Below are 19,948 nucleotides of genomic sequence, written 5' to 3'. Positions count from 1 at the left end.
CACAGATGTAAGGGTCGAAGAATAAGGTTATTGCCTGCATTCAAACTTGTCCAGAATGTGGAAGAAAAAAGTGCAAGTTTCACCTGCATGAACTTACTTTAGCATTACTTTCCATGTTCTCACAAACAGAAAACATGACAAATATATTGTACAACTTTGAATCAAGTTTTATTGTTTTAACCAGCACACAATATTGCTTCAATATCACATAGAAACAGCAGGTACTGTTTGAATAGTTGGACAAACACCATGTGTAAGGCTGGCAGAAAAAAAACAATGGCCCACCAATGGCACTTAAAGCTGAGAGGTGATAACCATTAGCCAGGGGAGAGGGTAAGCTTTACTACTCAGCAACAGCCACTCAATTCGTGACGTGCTAATAGTGTCTCCTCTCCAACATTGCCATGCTCCTGGAGACAGTATTTGAGGTTTCTATTCGCTAACCTTGCGCTCATCCCACTTGCGCTGTTGCTAGGCAATAAACGGCACGCGTTGCACCATGCATCTCAAAGTAGGCTACTCAATTGTTGTTTAGCTGATGTTTTCTTGTTTGAAAAAGCAGCCTAATGAGATTACATGAAATCATAAGGTTAATTGAACAGACCAAGTCAATATTTGACCTTTTTTTGTATAAAGTTAAACATTTTGAGGCAGATGATGCTCATGGTGATCTGGACTTAATGGGCCAACTTTCCTCAGTTCTTAAGGAGGGGCAACAAGTATAGGCTACCTTTGGAATTTGCTCCTAGTTAATTGAAGACAAAGGCATGCCGCACGCCAGCCGTTCATAGCGCTGTAGGGGCAGCGGAAAATAAGGCAAATAGGTCAGAGGAGATTGATATCCTTTAATAAATGACACTGTCATAAGGTAATGGTTATATAGGCTAGGCTACTACCAATAAAATGTCAACATTTGTCTAATCAACGACCAAAGACTTTAGGCTACATTGTAATGTCCAATATGCTATTAACAGCATATAACACTGTTTTGGAATTAATAATTTTCAATCAGATGGTCATTTTCTAGAGTCAAAATGTCAATACGCAAACGTGAAGTAAACACTCAATTTTCCACATGGCTCAGTCTCCCACACTGAGGGGCTACTTCCTAAAGGAAGGTCTGACGGGAAGTCAAACTTCATTGGAACGTTCTTTCAAGTGTTCCCACGCGCCATGTCAGCGACATTGTATCACATAACCAAAACAAAACATCGAACAGCGACCCTAAATTAAACTCGTCAGTGGTCTAGTATACTTCAAGAGCCCCAGAAGGCAAACTGATGGAAATTTGTCGTAAAACTGTGCTCAGAGAAGCATTAATATTGCAAGGTATTTTGCATGTGAATTGCGAACGCTAGCAAAATGAATTAGAATTTTTTACATTTTCCAACATGGGTAGTTTGTCTAGATTTAGCTTTAACGAAAGCCTGTTAAATAAAACATGTTCAGCTTCTGCTGGTCTTATCTCCGACTAGAAACCGGTTGCCAAGCATTGCATCATTCCTTTCATGTGACTCCCATACGCCCCAAATTCGTCCTGGCCGTCTTATGACTGCATCACATCTTTCTTATCACACAAACTACCCAGATTGGGACAACTAGCAAAGTCATCTAGGCCTGCCTTTTCCTCATAAAAGCTCACATTCATTGGATGTCACTAAGCAAAAGAACCTCGTTTGTTGTTTTGGATTGGTAAGGCTACACGTCAGTCTCGCAGTGATTGCGAACCTCGAGGTTTGGTTGTGCATAACAGCCCTCCCCATCGTGTTAGGTTGACGTTACTCCTTATAAAGGTCTCCGGGAGTTTCCGAAATTCACATTCAGTGGCTTATACTGAACAATGGTTAACATGTGCTGTCACCAATCTCAACTAAAATATATTCACACCCCGAATCCAAGACAGTCGAGGAAACGGCATAATAAAAGAAAAAGGGTAAGTCAATTACCATAATACTTCGTCTAGTATTTGTTTGGTAACTGACTTGTTGGTTGCAAATCTGTTTATGAGTAGCTTGCGTGATCATGGTCTTTTCCTTTTGGAAAACAAGAATGTGAATATTTTGGCAACTTTCCCACATCTGTTTTGGGAATACAGTTGGTCTTCTCAATTTCATTTTGACAGCACCTTTTATAGACGTTTAATGTGTGGCCGATGGCTTATGTTTATACTTGACGTGAAGTACGCTATCACTTCTTGACTCTGAACTGAAGTTTTCGAGCCGCTAATTGATGGTAGTTTGTCATCATTGACAGCCGAGGAACTGTCAAATGACTGCACATCTCATACATAAACCCCACACATGGGTTGCAGTCTCATCCAGCATTGAATTATTTCCCAGATTAGTAGAAATTTACTGAAACACTGTTATTTGTTTGAAGTGTCATTGAACGGAGTCAAAACATTATTTGTTATAAAAAGTAAGATTTATGTGCAAATAACTCAGAATATGCTCACATTGTTCTTTGCTGAAAAGTCGCTCCAAATTCTGTGACATTTGTGCAGTTTTAAGTATTGTTCACAGCCTTTGTTTCCTCCGTCCACTTTGATTCCATGACGTAATTGGCTGGCAGACATGGACTGCTTAAACCTAATCCCAGCTAGAGCTCGCATAAAAACAAAGTTTCAAGATCATAAATAACAGCATATTAAGCCTCTCGTGCAAATGACAACTAAGTTCAAAATGTCGTAATCGTAGTTTGTTTAACGATTTTGCTAGCCAGTTGACTTTGCTTATCTAACGTGTCTCTGGAGCGCCTCTCTGCTGTAGCTAGGCTGTAGCCTAGTCGACAAATGTCTGTGAAGATTCCTGTACACTGCTGAGTGGGCTGGCCGTGTAAAGGGAGTGGGGAATAGGCTAGACTTTTTTCAGACTATAAAACTCAGCAACGATTTGTTTTCATTGGTGATCTGAAAGAACCTTTATAGAATTGACATGGATCGACAGATTACTGTCGCATTTAAACTTTTGTTATGATAATAGGCTGTTATAGGGCTTGTAGTTCATTCAAATTGTTGTCTTGACATGATGGCATTATGAAAGCCAACTTTGAGAACAGGTAGGCTAATCCTCTTGATAAAGCAGACAGGTGGGCCTGCTGTGGCACTGTCTGGGGCTCGGAATGAGAGTTAAATGAAAATAAGGCTGTTTTCAACCTTCGTCTGTCACATCAGACGCGCGCTAGGGGCGCCCTGGAGCCCACACAATGCGTCTTTGTTTACATGAAAACCAATGACCTAAATTTTGCTGCAATATTACCCTACTAATGACAGTGCCATGTGGACTACATCCCTTGGCAGCCGACAAGTCATTGTCCAAACTCTTCTCTTTAGGGAAAAACACATTAAGCAACATTCAGGAACTCACAGGATTGCATATTCTTGAAGGATTTAACATGTTTTGTTCCATAATGAGACTTATCAGTTCAGTTACACTGACATATTTTAAAACTTGAATTACCACAAATGTCAAACACTTTGCTGTCATTTTCTCGCAAACATTCACACTTCTATATTTTGTCCTCCAGAATTGTTGGGATACACTATCTCCGACAACACATCGCCAGACTTGATTAAGAGGACATTTGAAAGGTAAGCAGCTGTTTTTTCTCCACTTAAATGCAATTTAAATGACAATATTTTAATTCATTTGTAGTGTTATTCATTTGTAGATGTAGTGTTATTCACATTTTGCCAATTCCATTTTGAATGAACTCATCACACCCTTGAAGGGGTATCAAGTAATGCAATTCATACGTTTGGCCACCAAGTGTCCTCATTTCCCAAGTCTCAACGAAGTTAGATGGGAGGGAAGAGAAGCTTTCAATCAAATAACAAAATTTCAGTTTAGGTGGTACGATTGGTTACTTTCCTAGTATGGCCATTACGTGAATGTCAGCGACACACCAGCTTCGGTGAACACCTCCGTCACCTTTGCCGTTGTGTGTGATTGGTCGCAGGTCCAGTGTGTACCGTGTGGAAGAGTATCTGTGCGTTGCGACTGAGTGCTGAGATGACTGCGGAGTGGCTGCACCTGCCCCCACCTTACCCCCCCGGAGTGGGGCCGTTGTGTGGTGCAGAGTTGGAGGCGTGGTATGAAGATCTGCAGGACATCCTTGGTTCTGACGCAGGTGGGGCCAAACTAGCTCGACCCCCGCCTTGCTCTGAGGTCAGTGGCCGATCGATTAATTCTACTTTATTTCTATTGTTCTTATTTTCGTGATTTTCTTTAGATTAACGCTACAGTGGCATTCGTCTGGGTATAAGGATGTTATTTATGCGGCCGTGTTGTTTACGCGTCTGCGTGGCCATGTTTTAACGAACGTCGTCTCTGCTCTTCTCGTTTTCGCAGAAGGAGCCCGAGTTTCTGGACGTGTTGGAGAGCTGCTCGCTGACGTGGCTTACGGACGGGCAGGCGTGGGGCGAGGGTGTGCAGCGGGTGATGGAGGAGCCCCCTCCTCCTCCGCCGCTGCCCACCCAGGCCCCAGCGTCTTGCCTCAGCCCCCCGGCTCAGGAGGAGGAGCGGAGGGGAACGGGAGAGGCGCAGGGCCAGGGTTCCGGCTCCGGCTCGGGTGGCGACCTACTGCCGCCCGAGTTCTTCGAGCTGCTGAGCGAGGGCGGGGTGGGCCTGGTGGAGACCGGTGCGGTGATGGTGAGCGGCGCGAGCATCGGCTACCACCACCACCACCACCACCACCACCACCAGCAGCAGCTGCCGCAGGGGCGCCAACCGCCCTCGCCCGCTCGCAGTGAGGAGGGGCCGCCCACCGTGCCTTGCTCCCCTTCCTCCTCTTCCTCCTCCTCCTCGTCCTCATGTGCCTCACAGTCCCCAGCCCGCCTTGGCCACTCGCCGCCGTCCTCGCCTCCGTCCCCGCCTCCTCCCCCGCCGCCGCCCGTCTCCGCGGCTCTCCTGGTGTCGTCGCCGCGACCCGGGAAGCGCAAGCGGGCTGCGTCGCCGGGGTCGTCGTCCTCCTCGTCATCGTCCGCCAAGAAGAGCCGGCGCGAGCGCGAACAGGAGAACGAGCGCAAGGTGCAGGAGCTGACCGACCAGAACGAGCGGCTCAAGGCTGAGATCGAGAGGCTGGGCGAGGAAGTCCAGCGAACACGCCGCGCCCTGATCGAAAGACTTGTGAACACCCGAAAGTGAGAGAATGTGAGAGTGAAAGAACGAGAGAGTGAGATGCGAAAGAGTGAAATGCGGTTTATAGCTTGGAGAGCGTTGGCTTCAGGAAAAGTCGTGACCTCAACAGTAAAGGTTGAACAGGTGACAGTGCTATGCATATTCAGAGGGAAGAAAGAAGGGAAAAAGAGTACCAAGTTGTAAAAGGGAGGAATGGATGGGCTGGTCAAAAGGAGCCTCCCTTTAGAATGTTAGAGACAGCAAGGGTGATGAGAAAGTGAAGCTGAGCTGAAGTCAAGGAAGACACGCCCCGTTTGAGTTGATTAATTGGGCATGAATAACGAACGCCCGCTTCCTGTAAGTGTTGCTTTATCAATTTACGTCTTTCTGATTGAAGAGAAGACCGATCGATGCCTAACGGAGCACTATGAGATCAATGGAGCGGGGTAGAATGGAAAAGTGTTGGGTAGACTGGCATTGGAGTTCTGTAGGCGGGAAGTACGATTGTTCGAACATAAGGTTTTATCTTATCGTAGTTAACATCGTAGCCCACTAAACGAAATGAAGAGAAGATAGCGAGTGTCCAAAGAGAAATGTGTTTTTTTGAGCGTGGAGAGTGCATTTCATTGCTACCGTTCTTCCGGAACTGTCCACTTTCAACGTTTTAGTTTGATATCAAGGGCTAAATTTGTAATATACCTAGTTCACGCCGAGATCAGGAGCTCAGGAAGGTATCCAAGTGTGTGTGTGAGTGTATGGTGGGGGTCTTTTTTTAAAATGCCATCTATTGTATAGCTAAGCTTTTGTAGTAATCTCTATAAGAAAAACATGCAGTAAAATACCAGTGCAGGTTGTAGTAGAAATATTTTTTTCTGTAACTATTAGGTTGAGGCAGCAATATTTGCAATATATGGTTTACCCTGATCGACCAGCTATTTTTGTATTGCCTACTGCCATTATTCAAAATATCCACAGCTCAAATGTATATTATTCATATACCTTTTCATAGGAACTGTAAGTTGTAGGTGAAAGCAATGCATGCATATTTATTGTAACGATGATTAAAACCTGTTAGTTGCATTGTATTTGTTTTTATTCACACGGTTGTACGCTGTAACCCTCATTTATTCATTAAAAAAAAAAAAAAAAACACATGGAAGAAAGGAACGTTTGATGCCGGCTCATTTGTCATTGTGATTGTACAATACTTCTTTGTATTCTGCAGTATTTATAATAACAGAAATTTTTTTATTAAAACAAGTTTATTGTGGAAATTGCTTAATTTGGCTGCATGACAAACATGGTGTAGGAGTTCATCTATATGATCAACAAAAGACAGATTTTGTATATGGCCTTACAATTGGAGTCCCTGAAGTATGTCCTGAATTTTAAAAAATGTATTTTACGGCAAAAAACATACATCTGTTTCTTCCAATAAACAGCCAAGCCCAGACCTTGCATTAACCATCGCTATTCACATAGACTTGAAAAGGCTCATTAAAGAATTGATGTTCCTATGAAACAATTCCCTTTCATTGCCAACATCAGTAGCCTCGGAAACACACTCCAGTGGATTCCTGCGGCTTTGATGGTGGTTGTTTTCTCCACTTTAGCGGAGGACCTTTCTCCAACCCCCTTGCCTTTGAACCCCCGTGTAGACCTCTACAGACTGCAGCCTTGTCTTTTCATTCACATTGTGATCCCACAACCGTATACAAACCTCACTCATACTCGCTTCCCACCCATTTCTGATTAAGATTCAGCGTCTCCATCTACCATCTCTCGTTATGGTCTCACTTCTTCTTGCCTTTCTGAGGAGAAGGTTCCGGGTTTTTGCCCTCGGCCAAGGCCATCTGTTTCTTCAGCTCCAGTAGTTTGGCCACCTCCGCTCCGATGACAGCCTTCTCTGTCTTCTGGGCCTTTAGAGCCCGGACTTTGTCACCCTGTTACAGAGAGAGAGGTGTGTGTGTGTGTCAGGGGGGTGATCACCATCACATATGGAAGTAATGATGAAACAGTTATTTATTTACATTCTGCGGATGTTACAAAGCGTAACCCAGCATTGAAATCCACCACCGCGCTGCTGGGGGAGACGCAATACTTGAGCATTCTTTCAGTCGGAACGGCTCACACCGAAACTGTGCCGCAGTGCGGCCCCTCCACCCCACCCCCACCCCTGGTCTCCCTCCATTTCCCTCCACCCCACCCCCACCCCAGCGGTTCACGTGGCAACGCAAGGCAGCGCTGTGGCAAGAAGGCGAGGCGGCACGGTAGCGACACACGGAATGGCGGGCACGCAGAGCTGGTGATGATTAGTCCACTCCAGCCGCCGGTTTACCCATCTCGTCAGCCCACGAGTAGTGGCCCTTACCTGCTCGGCAACGGCGGCCGCCAGCTGCTTGGCGAGCTCGGGGTCGGCCATGATGGGCGTCTCTGGTGCAGCCGCAGGGGCGGGGACGCTGGTTTTGGTGGCGGCATTTGTCTGGGCGATGGTCGGCGTCTGAAAGGACACAGGCAAATGGACATTAGGGGGCTTTCGCCACTGAACAGGCAACTTCCGCAGTAGAATATATTTTCTGGTTAGCTCGGGAGTCAGGGGTTGGTTAGGCGCTCGAAATGGCGCTGAGGGACACCTCAAAATGGCGCTGATGGCAGAATGCAGATGACAAACGCAACACTTGTGAAATATTTAAAACGTGCCAGTGCGGGTTGGGCGTGGCGTTTCTATGGAGATCTACGCCAGGCGTATCACACAACGCACACTTGGAGTTCTATGCCAGGCGTATCACACAACGCACACTTGGAGTTCTATGCCAGGCATATCACACAACACACACTATGGAGTTCTACGCCAGGCGTATCACACAACACACACTATGGAGTTCTACGCCAGGCGTATCACACAACACACACTTGGAGTTCTACGCCAGGCGTATCACACAACGCACACTTGGAGTTCTATGCCAGGCATATCACACAACACACACTATGGAGTTCTACGCCTGGCGTATCACACAACACACACTTGGTTTGTGGATGGCGAAAACACTGAAACATCCAGGCACAACACTGATGTTAAACACTACAGTTGTCAGTACAGACACGACCACACACACAGGCCAGGACTTAATCAGTCAGTTGTCAATTTTGAATTAGTTGGGCAACAGCACCTCACAGCAAATAAATAGTTAATCTCCACACCCAGCTCCGAGATCTACCTGCTTCTTAGATGTTTCCTCCTCCTCCGGCTGTATAGAGGGATTGGTTGGGAGGATGTATGTTAGGTACAGAATAAGACTATAGGTACAGAATAAGACTAGAAAACAGGATAGTTACCAGGGGGGAAAAAAAGAACGACAACTCTAGAGTTTTCTACTGACCTGCTGGCCTCCGAATCTCTTCTTTAAGGACTCGATCTGCTCCGTCTCAAGCTTCTGGAACAATGGGCTGACCTGCAAAGGAATAACACGGTATTGGAGACATGGCCAGATGCAAGTCAATGAATAAAAAACAAACAAACACAAAATCAATTTATAACACAACTCAAATGTGTCTTTTCTGCTCCCAACAAGTAGCCCATCACCCCAGGTTAATTAAATATAGGGAACCCAAACTACTCAAGAACCCTATAATGGGAACAGTTCTTTCATAACTGAAGATCTGAGATCTAGAACATGCCATATCTGCTGACAAATTCGGGAGTCCTCTTTGCAGCTGCCGGTAATTACTCTAATTGGCAGCGTGAGTTCCACACTATTACATGAGTGGTCATAAATAACCCTGCGTGCTGACTGGCCGGCAGGGTGAGGTGCCGTGCCCAGGGACTCTGCCTGGTACGGCCAGGCACTCCAGCGACCAGCCCTTACTGTGCCGATGCGGTGTCCGGCGGACAGCGAGCAAACAAAGTTGCCCTCCCCTTGCAGCATGATGTGGGCGGAGCTGGGCGGCGCCTGCAGCTGCGTGCGGATGGTCTCGCTGACCGTGGGCATGTAGGGCTCCAGCATGACAGACAGGAGGACGGCCATGTTGACGGACACGGCGGTCACGGTGCCTGCGCGCTGCCTGAAAGGTCAGTCAGTCAATCAATCAATCACCCAAAAAGTCAACCAATCATCCAAATCAGCCATGTTGGATACGCTAGTTTACAAATGCCTGTCACTATTTGTATAGATATTATACTAGAAAATGTTTACATTTTAACTCCATTTTCAAATTCATTAAGCACATATTTACATTAATGTAGACTTAAAATGTGTGTGTATAACTTGGTATGATAACACAGCTGTCAACAGTTCATAAACATCATAACCACAGAGATGAGCAGACAAGCTCCAAGTAAAGGGACTCACCTGTCTGCATCGCATCCTTTGATTTTCTTCCAGGGCTCATTCACTTGGATATACTGGTTTCCATGGCGAGAGATGTTCAGGATGCACTTTAAGGCATCGCGGATCCTGTCGGGGTAATAATGGACAGGGAGTGAGATGGGCTACACAAGGAATACAAACGCGGAAGTAACACCAGTGTAAAGACGAGACCTGGGCAGTGTCCAGCTCCAGCCCTGATAAAATATAGCAACATGCAATTGATTTGAAGCATATTTTTTTTGGCCTTTTTGCCTTTATTCAGACAGGACAGTGAATAGTGTCAGGAAGTGGGTGAGGAGAGAGAGATGACTGCAGGATTGGAACCTGGGTCTCCGTGGGCGCTTGGACCTGAATGTAGACGGATGCTGCAGCTGCTTGCCCCATAGCGCCGCCCAACAAAATGTTTAGTTAAATATAAACAGTAGTGTGTTTGTTTATGTTTTATTGTATATTTTTATCGTGTGCATTGCCTATCTATTGTGGTTGAGTTTGCAAACAAACATAAACACCACTGCTGTTTGGGCAGCAGCTTCGATATACCCACCAAACAAGAGAAAACAGATCACAGAGACCGTAGCACACCACTGCACATAATTTCAAGAAAACAGGTTGTTAAACCCAGAAACTGTAGCAAAACGGTGCAAGGTAAAACACATCCCAACATCGTGGCCTCACCTGACTTTGTCTAAGAACTGGATGTACTGCTTGAGCTCCCAGCCCACCTGAGCCAGCAGCCTCTTCTCCTCCACCTGCAGAACCACCTGAGGCACACAGCCCTCAAAGAACTTACTGACAAACATGCCAGCTCTGTTGGGGGGGGGGGGGGCAGAGAAAGTGGGAGTGAGATCGTGGTGATCATCAAACAATGCTGACAGTTATGGCAAAAAATATTTTTTAATAACATTAACACCACTCTATGTAGCACTTCTGTGAAATCATTTGAGATATTTTGCTATAAATGTTAAATTACTACAATATCACAATATTGTTGTTAAATATGTAATATTGTTGTTAAAGCATATACAAGCTGGCTGGTTCACCAAAAACAAGGTGGGTAAGATATATATATACTATATATATATATATATATATATATATATATATATATATATATATATATATATATATATATATATATACATATATACATATACACACACACACAAACTATATATTTTGTTTATTTTTTTTTATTATTATTATAGATAATTTTTTGATGAAAGAAACAAAACCCATTTTTTCCCAAAGCTTGCCAACTTCCGCTCCTAACCTGTTAATGAAGTTCCCCAGGTTGTTGAGCAGCTCCGAGTTGTTCTTGAGGGCCATGTCTGCCCAAGAGAAGGCGGCGTCCTGACCCTCGGGTCGAAGGTAGAGCAGGTAGAAGCGCCACACGTCCGACGGGATGCCCGTGTCCTTGGCCATGTCTCCAAACACCCCCACGCCTCGACTCTTGGAGAATTTAGTGTCCTCGTAGTTCAGATACTCTGAGATAGAAAGAAAGATGACAATTCCCCACCATAGAAAAAAAAAATGAGTGACATGACCCAGAAGCCTGAAAGCAAGCCTCAGGGAGGAGGAGTAATGAACACCCCATGGATGGCTCCGTTCTGCCTCCTTATGGAGTTTAACTACTGCTTATATAAAGTACTCTCGTGAACCATTTATAACAAAAAAAGGTGCAAATGACTGAGTTGGGTTGGTTGGATGGAGGAAGGTTACCTGTAGCAATGAGGTGGTTAACTAGTGTATAGTTGTCTTGAGCACCCAGTAGAGAACACGGGAATACCACAGTGTGGAATGGCACGTTGTCCTTTGCCATGAAGTTGTACAGCTCCACCTGGTGGTGAAATGATTGAAGTGAACATGCTTTATGATCTCATTGCAATGTGATTAAATATTTAATGTGAGAGATACATTTATACGACATGAGATTTAACAAGTCCTATATTGATTGTGAAGCAGTTAACAGTGCTCACAAATAAAAGATGTGTTAACATATCCTTTTGTACCTGTTGTGGATTCTTCCACCATTTCTCCCACTGGTCTGTGTAGTTTGCAGTAATTGACAGGTAACCAATAGGAGCATCAAACCACACATAGAAAACCTAGGAGGAAAAGGAGAGACAGACAGCAAAAAACAGCAACAGCAAAAAATATTAGGAATCTTATGAAAGTCGGTTCCTGTAAATGTGTCCCAACTTAAACCTAAACTCCACCTTCATGTGGAGCCCTGAGTGAGCCTTGAGTGAGCCCCGAGTGAGCCCTGAGTGAGCCCCGAGTGAGCCTTGAGTGAGCCCTGAGTGGGGCCAAAGGTCTAACCTTGCCTGCGAAGTCAGGATGTGGTACAGGGGTGCCCCAGCGCAGGTCCCTGGTGATGCAGCGCGGCTTCAGGCCGTCCCGCAGCCATGAGCGGGTGATGTTTCGAGCGTTGGTCGTCCAGTCCCCGGTGCTCACTGACCGGTCCAGCCACTGCTCCAGATTCGCTTCCAACTACGGATGAGAAACAGCGTGACAGTGACACACAAACCAAATGGTCCATGGAGAGGCGGAACTCCGCTGACAGGACACAGAATAAGAAGACATTTGAAGAGACGCCAGATGGCAAGAAAACAAAACAAACAAAATCAAAAAAAAAAAAAATAAGGTCCAAACCTTTGGTAGGTCCAAGAACAAATGTTTGGAAGAGCGAATGACGGGTGTTTGTTTACAGACTTTGCACTGAGGCTCCTGTGGGGGGGAAGCACATGACAAACATTACCAGATGAGAGAGGGAGTGCAGGGAGGAGGAAGAGAGAAATGAGCCCTGACATCAAACATCTGAGGGCATGTGATTCTGACAACCTGGCATTATTCCCTTTCCCCAAGAGACAATGCCGTCAGATAAAACAGCTTTTGTCACTTAGCCCCAAATCGAACCATGTTGTAACGAGATCAAGCAATTACTGTTCTTTTTCGTATATTTTTTTATTGTCATTCTGTTTTTCATATTTTAAGACATAAAATGCCACATGTGAACCTTATTTGGGCAAGGCTCATTTCTGCTCAACGTTAAATGTAGATACGGATATGGATTGAACCTTCCGTCTGTGCTCTCTATTTTTGCTATTATACTCTAATTTCATCCGTTTTTAGGTAATAAAATGCTCACAGACAGAACAGATCTGTTCATATACAAAAGCAGCGTAAATCAGGTTTTACAGCTTCATTACCAACTTAAGACCCTTGTTTTCCAAATACCCCATTTCATTTCCAGTCTGTTAGTCCTAAAGACCTTACCTGAGCTCTGGAAAAGCAAGACTACAGGATAGTTCAGACAAGCTAGATATTTTATTCATTATGTTGTACTATAAAGCAGTGGTGCTGAACCCTTCTCCAATAGAGAACAGTATTAGATCATGAGAAACATAAAAACCCTGCTAAACATCCTGATAATCTAACCTTACCTACTGAGAACAAAAGTGAACTGGAACCAGGCACACCTGGATCCAGATGTATCCGATTAGGACTGTAAAGTCCATCTGATATCCACAAACACAAACAGACCTCTGAAATAAACCTACAGGAAGGACCCAAAAGCTGCCATCGTTGCCCATATAAGGAGATCCAGGTACCATCTTTGCCCATATAAGGAGATCCGGATATCCTTAGATGGGCAAAAATGGCAGCTTTGGGTTCTTTTTGTAGGTGAACTTCTGAGGTCTATGGGCACGGATGCCCAGTATGTCCTAAGGATGTCCCCTGACCTTCAGCTCCACAGCATTGATGAGACGGCCACACTTGTCACACTGGTCGCCGCGGGCCTCTGGGTAGTAGCAGAAGGGACACACACCCTCCACAAAGCGGTCGGCCAGGAAGCGCTGGCAGCTCTCGCAGCGCAGCTGCTCCACCGTGTCCTCGATGAGGAACCCGCGCTCGTGGAGGCGCCAGAAGATGTTCTGGGAAATCCTGGGTGACAAGGACAAACAGATTAGGAACAGAAAGGAGAGGAGTGTAATTGAATTTATTTCAATTTATTTTTTACAGAAAAACACCACAATAAAAGGAAACTTAGGGCTAGACTTAGGGCTAAAGTTTAGTAGAAGGGTTTATTTGACTTTTGATTTGAATGACAGATTACAGGATCAAAGAATTTCATCCCAAATCACATCAATACAAACACACATAAATACATAAAAAAACACCACAAAAAAGGACATTCAGAGCCAGAGACAACCATATACACATCTGGCACTTACTCAGTCTGTCTCGGGGTGGTAGTGCGTCCAAAGAAGTCAAAGTCGATCTGGAACCACTTGTAGATGCTGTCGTGGATGGTGTGGTACTTGTCACAGATCTCCTGCGGTGTCAGGCCTTCCTCCCGCGCCTTGTTCTCTGTGGCCGTCCCATACTCGTCCGTCCCGCAGATGTAGAGCAGATTCCAGCCCCGCTGGCGGCCATACCTGAAGAGAGAGAGGGGAGGAGGGAGGCACAAAGGATTGTGGGTAAAAAAGCTGTACTTTGCCTGGAGTCTAAGGACAGATTAGACCACATCTCTATCTAGAAATATTCTAGAAGTGGATAATTCATGAATAAATGTTTGATAATAATTCCATTAATCATCCAATGATAACCAACAATATGTTTTCCTTAAAAATATACATTTGCTACAAATATGTGTAAAACATGATAATGGTGATGTTGGCAGAGTGGAGCGATACCTAGCAAAGACGTCCGCGCTGAGCACGCAGCCAATGATGTTTCCCAGATGAGGAACGTTGTTGACGTAAGGCAGAGCGCTGGTGATCAGGACGTTACGCTTCCCCTCCTCCGGCAGACTACAGAGAGCGACAACACACATCTGTCAAGCAGTGCACTGACCGGGCTTCACTCACACACTTCAGACACGTTCATCAGCATACATAACATCCAGCCCTTTCCACTGCAGATCATCAGTGTTTACGCCGTGTATGAATATATATTACTGTTTAAATGCAATAGCAAATGCTCTGGTGATCTGCACTGGAGCTAAAGAAATGAGATATGCTCACATGGGATGTTTCCTCTCAGGCCTGGTTTGGCAGTCAATCCGCTGATTCCAGATCTGAGCTGCTGCCTCCATCTCTTCCTCCGTCATGACACGGTCGGAGTCTTCTGTCTGTATGTGTGTATCCACGGGGAAATCAATCAATCAATCAATCAATCAATCAATCAATGTCAGAAAAGATCACCCAGCAACATCTCACCACAAGGGATGTTTAAATAGTCTCTTCAATCTCTTACTTCTGACTAACCACACACAACAAAGTGCAACCAGGATGTGTTAATGAGATAACTAATCTGCTGGTGGAGATGGGGCCTTCACCTCTGTTGGGCTGCTTGTGTGAGAGTCTCTGTGTGCCTGAGAGCCGTGCGGAACTGGCTGCTTCTGCAGGTATCCCTTGAGGGCCTCCACGCCCTTCCCCTTAAACACGATCCGAGAAGAGGCCTCACAGGCTGGCAGGACCCCGACCCGGTCAAACCAGGTTTTTGTGGACTGCAGCTCACCTTGGATACAGGTTAACATAGAAGTATTCAGCATACCTCAGCTTCAATAAACTTCTTACAAGTAGTGTGTTAAACTCTGGTTGAATGAAGGCAGGACACAATTTGAGGATGGAATGGTTAAAGTTTTCAATTGGCCAGCTATGCTGAATAGTGTTTTCCCTATTTTTTTTATTGAAGGCAACAAGAGCATGTAGCGCTATTCCACATATAAACAAAGAAGAATCTTTCCTACCCATCTTCAAACCGTTCTCTAGGAAAGCAGGGTAAAGTGCTCCCCAGAGGACAATGTCTGCAACTCCCACAGTCTCCTGAAAATAAATGGACAGAACCAAACAATATAAGCAATCTTCTTTGTACTCTGTGCTCCTAATTGAGCATTTCCTATTACTGGATATTAGTTACAGAATCAAAGACCACATGGACCGGTAACACAGAATGATGTAAAGAGAACATACTGCTGTCAAGAATGTCGTGGTCCTTTTGGTCAAGCTTTGCTCTAGGAAACTAAGGGGAGCTTCGAGTGCTTTGGCTGGATCTGTTGTTTTTCCTTGCATCACCGCCAAGTGGAGGGCGCGAGTCAGTGCAGGCTGTCATGGGAATATTCAGTTAGTTCATATAAGTAGTGATGTGTTAGCTACACGCATGAGAATCACAGTAGCTGTACCACGGAACTGTACCTGCAGTTCTGTAGCCTCCCATTCCAGCCACTGGTTACTTTGTTTGTTGGACTCTGTTCCACTGACTTCATAAAAGTATCTGTGGGACACCAAAATGTTATTCTGAGAAATATATATGGTTATAATATGACTGTATCTGTAGTCAAGAGAGTTATGATGAGCATTTGATGATGGTGAAGGTGTAACACACTTACTGGCAGATGGCATTGGTGCTGAACAGGTAAAGCCCACCGCGAAGATGGAGAGCAGGCAGAGTTGGACGACTGAGGAATGGCACCACTTTCTCTGAAACACACAAAGGGTATATGAGAGAGATGAACATCACTGTAAACCAGTGGTGATACGCAGGACTATGCAGTATACCACTTAAAAAACATCACCATCTCAGTATACCCACTTAAAATAAGCAAGGATACATATTAACATTTGGGGTTGATCACAGCATACCCACTGCAGCTAACTACTACATTCTACATTACAGTATCCACTACAGCTAACTAGACTACACCACTGCCACCCCCCCCCCCCCCATCACTTTCTTTGTCCAGGTTAATAGATGACCCCTCTGTAAACAAAAGCAAACACTGCCTCGTTACGTAATGTAGACACATTCTAGACGCAGCCAGCGGATGCATGGCATTATGATTTTCCGCTGCCACTATTGTTGTCCCTCACATAGTTACGTTTCAATCTATGGAGAAGCTACACACGACATTTAAAGACAGGGGTTTATCTCACCAGATTTCACATAGGTTGCATTAATAATAGGCTCTCGTCAGGTGCGGTACATGTTAAGCAAACATACAATTAAGTAAGAAGCTAAGGGCCACTGGCTGACAGAGAGCAACACCTGTCAAAATAGTCGAGTTGTCAGAGTGACGTGTATTTGACTGAATGGACAGCCTTCGGAACACCTAGGCTAGTACCCCAATATTCAGAGAACTAACAGATTGGTATATACGTAATGAAAACAGAACAAATCACAATAATGTTGAAAGATTAACAACCTAGGCAGCTGGTACCACATAGCCTAAAAGCTATCTAACATTAGCTTCACTCTAGCTTGCAATGGGCTCTGAACATACCTTCGTGGTTCACATGCTGAACGTCGCATTTGACTCCAGTAAGTTCCAGTACAGCCAACACTTTCAAACAGTGCGGATTACCTTCGCTCACAAACAATTTCATGATTTGCATACAGATTCTCAACCCCTGTTCAAACAGATTCTACTCTTCTTTTCACAGTACCTTCACTTATTTTTTCAATGAAAGCAATTTATCAGACCTACAGCGTGTAGTTAGCAGTGAAAAGTCTGCCGGGTGCCTGCGCTGATGCAACTACTACTCAATCGCCATGATTTTCACTGTAGTTTTTCCAATACGTTTACTTTCCTCCCACAACGATAAAGGGCACATTTAGAGGAACTACAATTTCCAGACACCAGAAGTTTTAGGGGTTCTGATGTACTTCAATCCGATTGGTTTTGGTAGACCACGTGTGCAAGAACGACCAATCAAATGTGTAAATTATTACACGCCAAGAACGTTAAAACTTTCCAGAATTTGCGCAGCAAGGCTTGTACGCAGTGAAAGACTAGTCAACACATAAATAAGAAATGATTAATTTAATTTTCCTTTCAAAAATAGATACATATACCATAGAGCCGCAGAGTGATATGCGATAAAGCTGCGTACTAGTTTATCCTTGTCATTTTTTTTATGAAGAATTTACGCTCGACCTGTCATTTGTCACGTGACTCAAGAGCAGTAGGGTCGAGGCGAGCGCTGGGTCTTCAAAGCGCAAGAACTACCGAAGCTGGTTGACTTGGCGTACAGTTCTGTGCTGGAGGGAGACGCTTACCTCAAGTTAGGTGAGACAAATCTGCGTTTTTCCTCAAATTTATTTGATAAAATGAAAGCAGACATTACCTGTTTTTTCTCTCTAGAATAAACCAGAATTTCAATCTATGTTGAAAAATAAAATGCAATGCTCGAGAATAATAGGCTATTTGCACAACTTACAGTGTACGTTTACTGACAGAAAAAGTTTATTTATTCTGGAATTAGGCTATGTCATTCAGGTTTTCTGCTTGGTAGACTAATGTCACTTTGGTAGGTTATATTTTGAACCTTGAAGAAACTACTAGCATATCTCACACAAATGTGTTGGTAAATTGTTGTCATTATGGTTCAGATCCATGGCGTTCTATCGCTAACAATTTCACGACACCGTGTTCCTTCAAGAGTAATCACTGCATGCACAAATGTGACAGTTTAGATTTGGGCTACTTGTAACTTTAAACCAGTCAATAGGACAACGAATGAGCTGTGGCGCTAAGACACGCTTTGTTATGGACAGTACAGACTCAGCGACATGAATGTCATAGTCGGATAAAGGGACCGTCACAGAGCCTATGTCCAACTGTTTCGGGCAAAGAAGAATATCACGGCCTCACGAGAGAAAAAAAAAACAGTTAGACTCCAGAGTAAGAGCTTTCTGTTGGACAAATTAATTTACAATTTAATTTACAACTTACAATGCATAACGCTGACTATAGTCTATGCTTATTCTTCTGATTTTATTCAAATGCGAAATAGACATATTTCCAACTGCGTAATGATAATAGGCGTATGTTAGAGATGTTTACTTGCTCCATACTTTATTTGACTTGATCTGAAAAGTTAAATAATGCTAACTAACTAGTACTGACCGTGGGGGACAATTGTTGCTCATACAGACCTACTCTATAAAGAGTCAAGGCAAGGTAGACTTGTCAGCAGCAATAGAATGTCTTTACAGTACTGTGCTGAGGCCAGCCAATTATGCAAAACAACTCCTATAACTTCAGAGCTCTTTCCCTTTCTCAGTCCCCACACACACACACACACACACACACACACACACACACACACACACACAGATTATGATAAGCAAGCTCAACTGACATTTATACTCTTTGCCTCAGCTGCATAGTAGAGCTGTGCTTTTAGATATCCTGTCAGATTTGCAGTCTTTGCATCTTTACGCTGGCTCTTGCTCATCCGGTGTAGTCTCTTGCTTTGTGTCTTGTGGTTATGGTGCGTGTTTCAGCTCTAAAAGAGCAGCAACAGACTGTTGTGACATCCAAGGTGGATGAAATGTTCACCATTCTTTCTGTCACTGATATCTTAGCACCAATGGAAACAGCCAGACATGATAAGAGCCATGTCAGTTGCGGTACTGTCCTTGTAGATCCTTATGGTCCTTTGTAGTTTTATGAGTATGGAAAGATAATTAGCATTTTATGCAGAACAGAAGATTAGAGTGAGGATATAATATTGTATGTGCAAATTATGAACAGGATAAGAGCCAAAGGTGATAGGTTGCTGATGTGCAGTTTGCTGTTGTCCATTTTTCTCCCTTCACACTTCGTGATAGACGGGCTATATGGAAGCTTTTTGAGCAATGATTCCATGTGTTCTGCTTGGATGATCAGGATGAATTTGCCTACTGATGATTAAAGTACTGCAGGGAGAATGATGCTCGATATCAATAGGAATGTACCCAAACAGCAATGTGCAGGAGCTTTACCCAGCGACATTGCTCAAAAAGTTGGCTTGTGTACCATCAGCCTTAAGGTGATGGTAGGGCACATTTTTGAGCAATTTTGCTGGGTAAAGTTCCTGCAAATTGCATTGCATTCTGATTGGATGATTATGATAATTCGCCGACTGTTGGTTCAAGTACTCAAGTTGGTTAAAAAATATACCCAATGTGAACCTTAACGATAATACTCGTATTACTGCGTAATTGTTGTAATCTGTGGCTTTTTGGTTGAACTCTGGTTTTCACCCTGTTAACACACGTACACGCACACACACTCACACAGACACACACACACAAACACCAGGCTACCACATTGCATCTTGTTTAATATTTCTGAATGAGAGAAGACCCTCTTATTTGATACAGAATTGAAAGGAGTATTATCATTTAGCCATATTTTTGTAAGGTACTTTCCTAGGTACTGTGTGTTAGTAGATATACTGTCCCCATCTCATATACTGAACTCTTAAGCATATTTTTGCCAGGTACTTTCCTAGGTACTGTGTGTGTTAGTAGATTTACTGTCCCCATCTCATATACTGAACTCTTAAACATATTTTTGCCAGGTACTTTCCTAGGTACTGTGTGTGTTAGTAGATTTACTGTCCCCATCTCATATACTGAACTCTTAAGCATATTTTTGCCAGGTACTTTCCTAGGTACTGTGTGTTAGTAGAT

The 19,948-nt window shown here is 44.1% G+C and overlaps 3 protein-coding genes across 12 annotated transcripts in view; 2 read left to right on the top strand and 1 right to left on the bottom strand.

Moving 5' to 3' along the window:
- The first annotated feature begins 1,808 nt into the window (after nucleotides 1-1,808).
- ddit3 (DNA-damage-inducible transcript 3) lies at nucleotides 1,809-6,197 on the top strand. The gene is made up of 4 exons (XM_042088137.1): nucleotides 1,809-1,933; nucleotides 3,526-3,589; nucleotides 3,958-4,166; nucleotides 4,350-6,197. The coding sequence occupies exons 3-4, from the start codon at nucleotides 4,011-4,013 to the stop codon at nucleotides 5,142-5,144; spliced, it is 951 nt and encodes a 316-aa protein (XP_041944071.1). The 5' UTR covers nucleotides 1,809-1,933; nucleotides 3,526-3,589; nucleotides 3,958-4,010; the 3' UTR covers nucleotides 5,145-6,197.
- Nucleotides 6,198-6,215: 18 nt separating this feature from the next.
- Nucleotides 6,216-17,047, bottom strand: mars1 (methionyl-tRNA synthetase 1). 2 transcript variants are annotated; one of them, XM_042088128.1, is made up of 22 exons: nucleotides 16,770-17,047; nucleotides 15,879-15,969; nucleotides 15,685-15,763; nucleotides 15,463-15,594; nucleotides 15,240-15,315; nucleotides 14,826-15,007; nucleotides 14,512-14,618; nucleotides 14,182-14,298; nucleotides 13,720-13,923; nucleotides 13,228-13,429; nucleotides 12,137-12,211; nucleotides 11,804-11,974; nucleotides 11,494-11,589; nucleotides 11,204-11,321; nucleotides 10,755-10,968; nucleotides 10,160-10,291; nucleotides 9,467-9,571; nucleotides 8,984-9,179; nucleotides 8,498-8,569; nucleotides 8,336-8,365; nucleotides 7,489-7,617; nucleotides 6,216-7,060 (listed from the first exon to the last, which is right to left on the bottom strand). In XM_042088128.1, exons 1-22 carry the CDS (start codon nucleotides 16,879-16,881, stop codon nucleotides 6,911-6,913), a joined length of 2,790 nt encoding a protein of 929 aa, XP_041944062.1. In that variant the 5' UTR covers nucleotides 16,882-17,047; the 3' UTR covers nucleotides 6,216-6,910. The 2 variants fall into 2 exon arrangements, with proteins under 2 accessions (XP_041944062.1, XP_041944063.1); XM_042088129.1 differs by lacking the exon at nucleotides 8,336-8,365 and having other exon boundaries at nucleotides 16,770-17,046.
- Nucleotides 17,048-17,454: 407 nt separating this feature from the next.
- Nucleotides 17,455-19,948, top strand: part of arhgap9 (Rho GTPase activating protein 9) — a 68,600-nt gene continuing 66,106 nt past the window's right edge. For all 9 annotated transcript variants that reach the window (XR_006031044.1, XR_006031045.1, XR_006031043.1 and 6 more), the window contains exon 1: nucleotides 17,455-17,555. The gene's annotated coding sequence lies outside the window, so the exon portion shown is untranslated. The remainder of the gene's footprint in view (nucleotides 17,556-19,948) is intronic.

Source organism: Alosa sapidissima, chromosome 4, assembly GCF_018492685.1.
Source record: "Alosa sapidissima isolate fAloSap1 chromosome 4, fAloSap1.pri, whole genome shotgun sequence".
NCBI classification, from domain to species: Eukaryota; Metazoa; Chordata; class Actinopteri; order Clupeiformes; family Clupeidae; genus Alosa; species Alosa sapidissima.
Note: the sequence above shows the minus strand (reverse complement) of the source record. Positions and strands in the feature narration are given on the sequence as shown.

Excerpts from the sequence above, each read along its gene's own strand:
- ddit3 (XM_042088137.1), top strand. The coding sequence starts at position 4,011 with ATGACTGCGGAGTGGCTGCACCTGCCCCCACCTTACCCCCCCGGAGTG. Across the intron at positions 4,167-4,349 it reads GACCCCCGCCTTGCTCTGAG|AAGGAGCCCGAGTTTCTGGA; the intron begins GTCAGTGGCCGA and ends TCGTTTTCGCAG.
- mars1 (XM_042088128.1), bottom strand. The coding sequence starts at position 16,881 with ATGCAAATCATGAAATTGTTTGTGAGCGAAGGTAATCCGCACTGTTTG. Across the intron at positions 10,292-10,754 it reads CTGGGGAACTTCATTAACAG|AGCTGGCATGTTTGTCAGTA; the intron begins GTTAGGAGCGGA and ends CCCCCCCAACAG. Across the intron at positions 7,618-8,335 it reads AGGAAACATCTAAGAAGCAG|ACGCCGACCATCGCCCAGAC; the intron begins GTAGATCTCGGA and ends GTGTCCTTTCAG.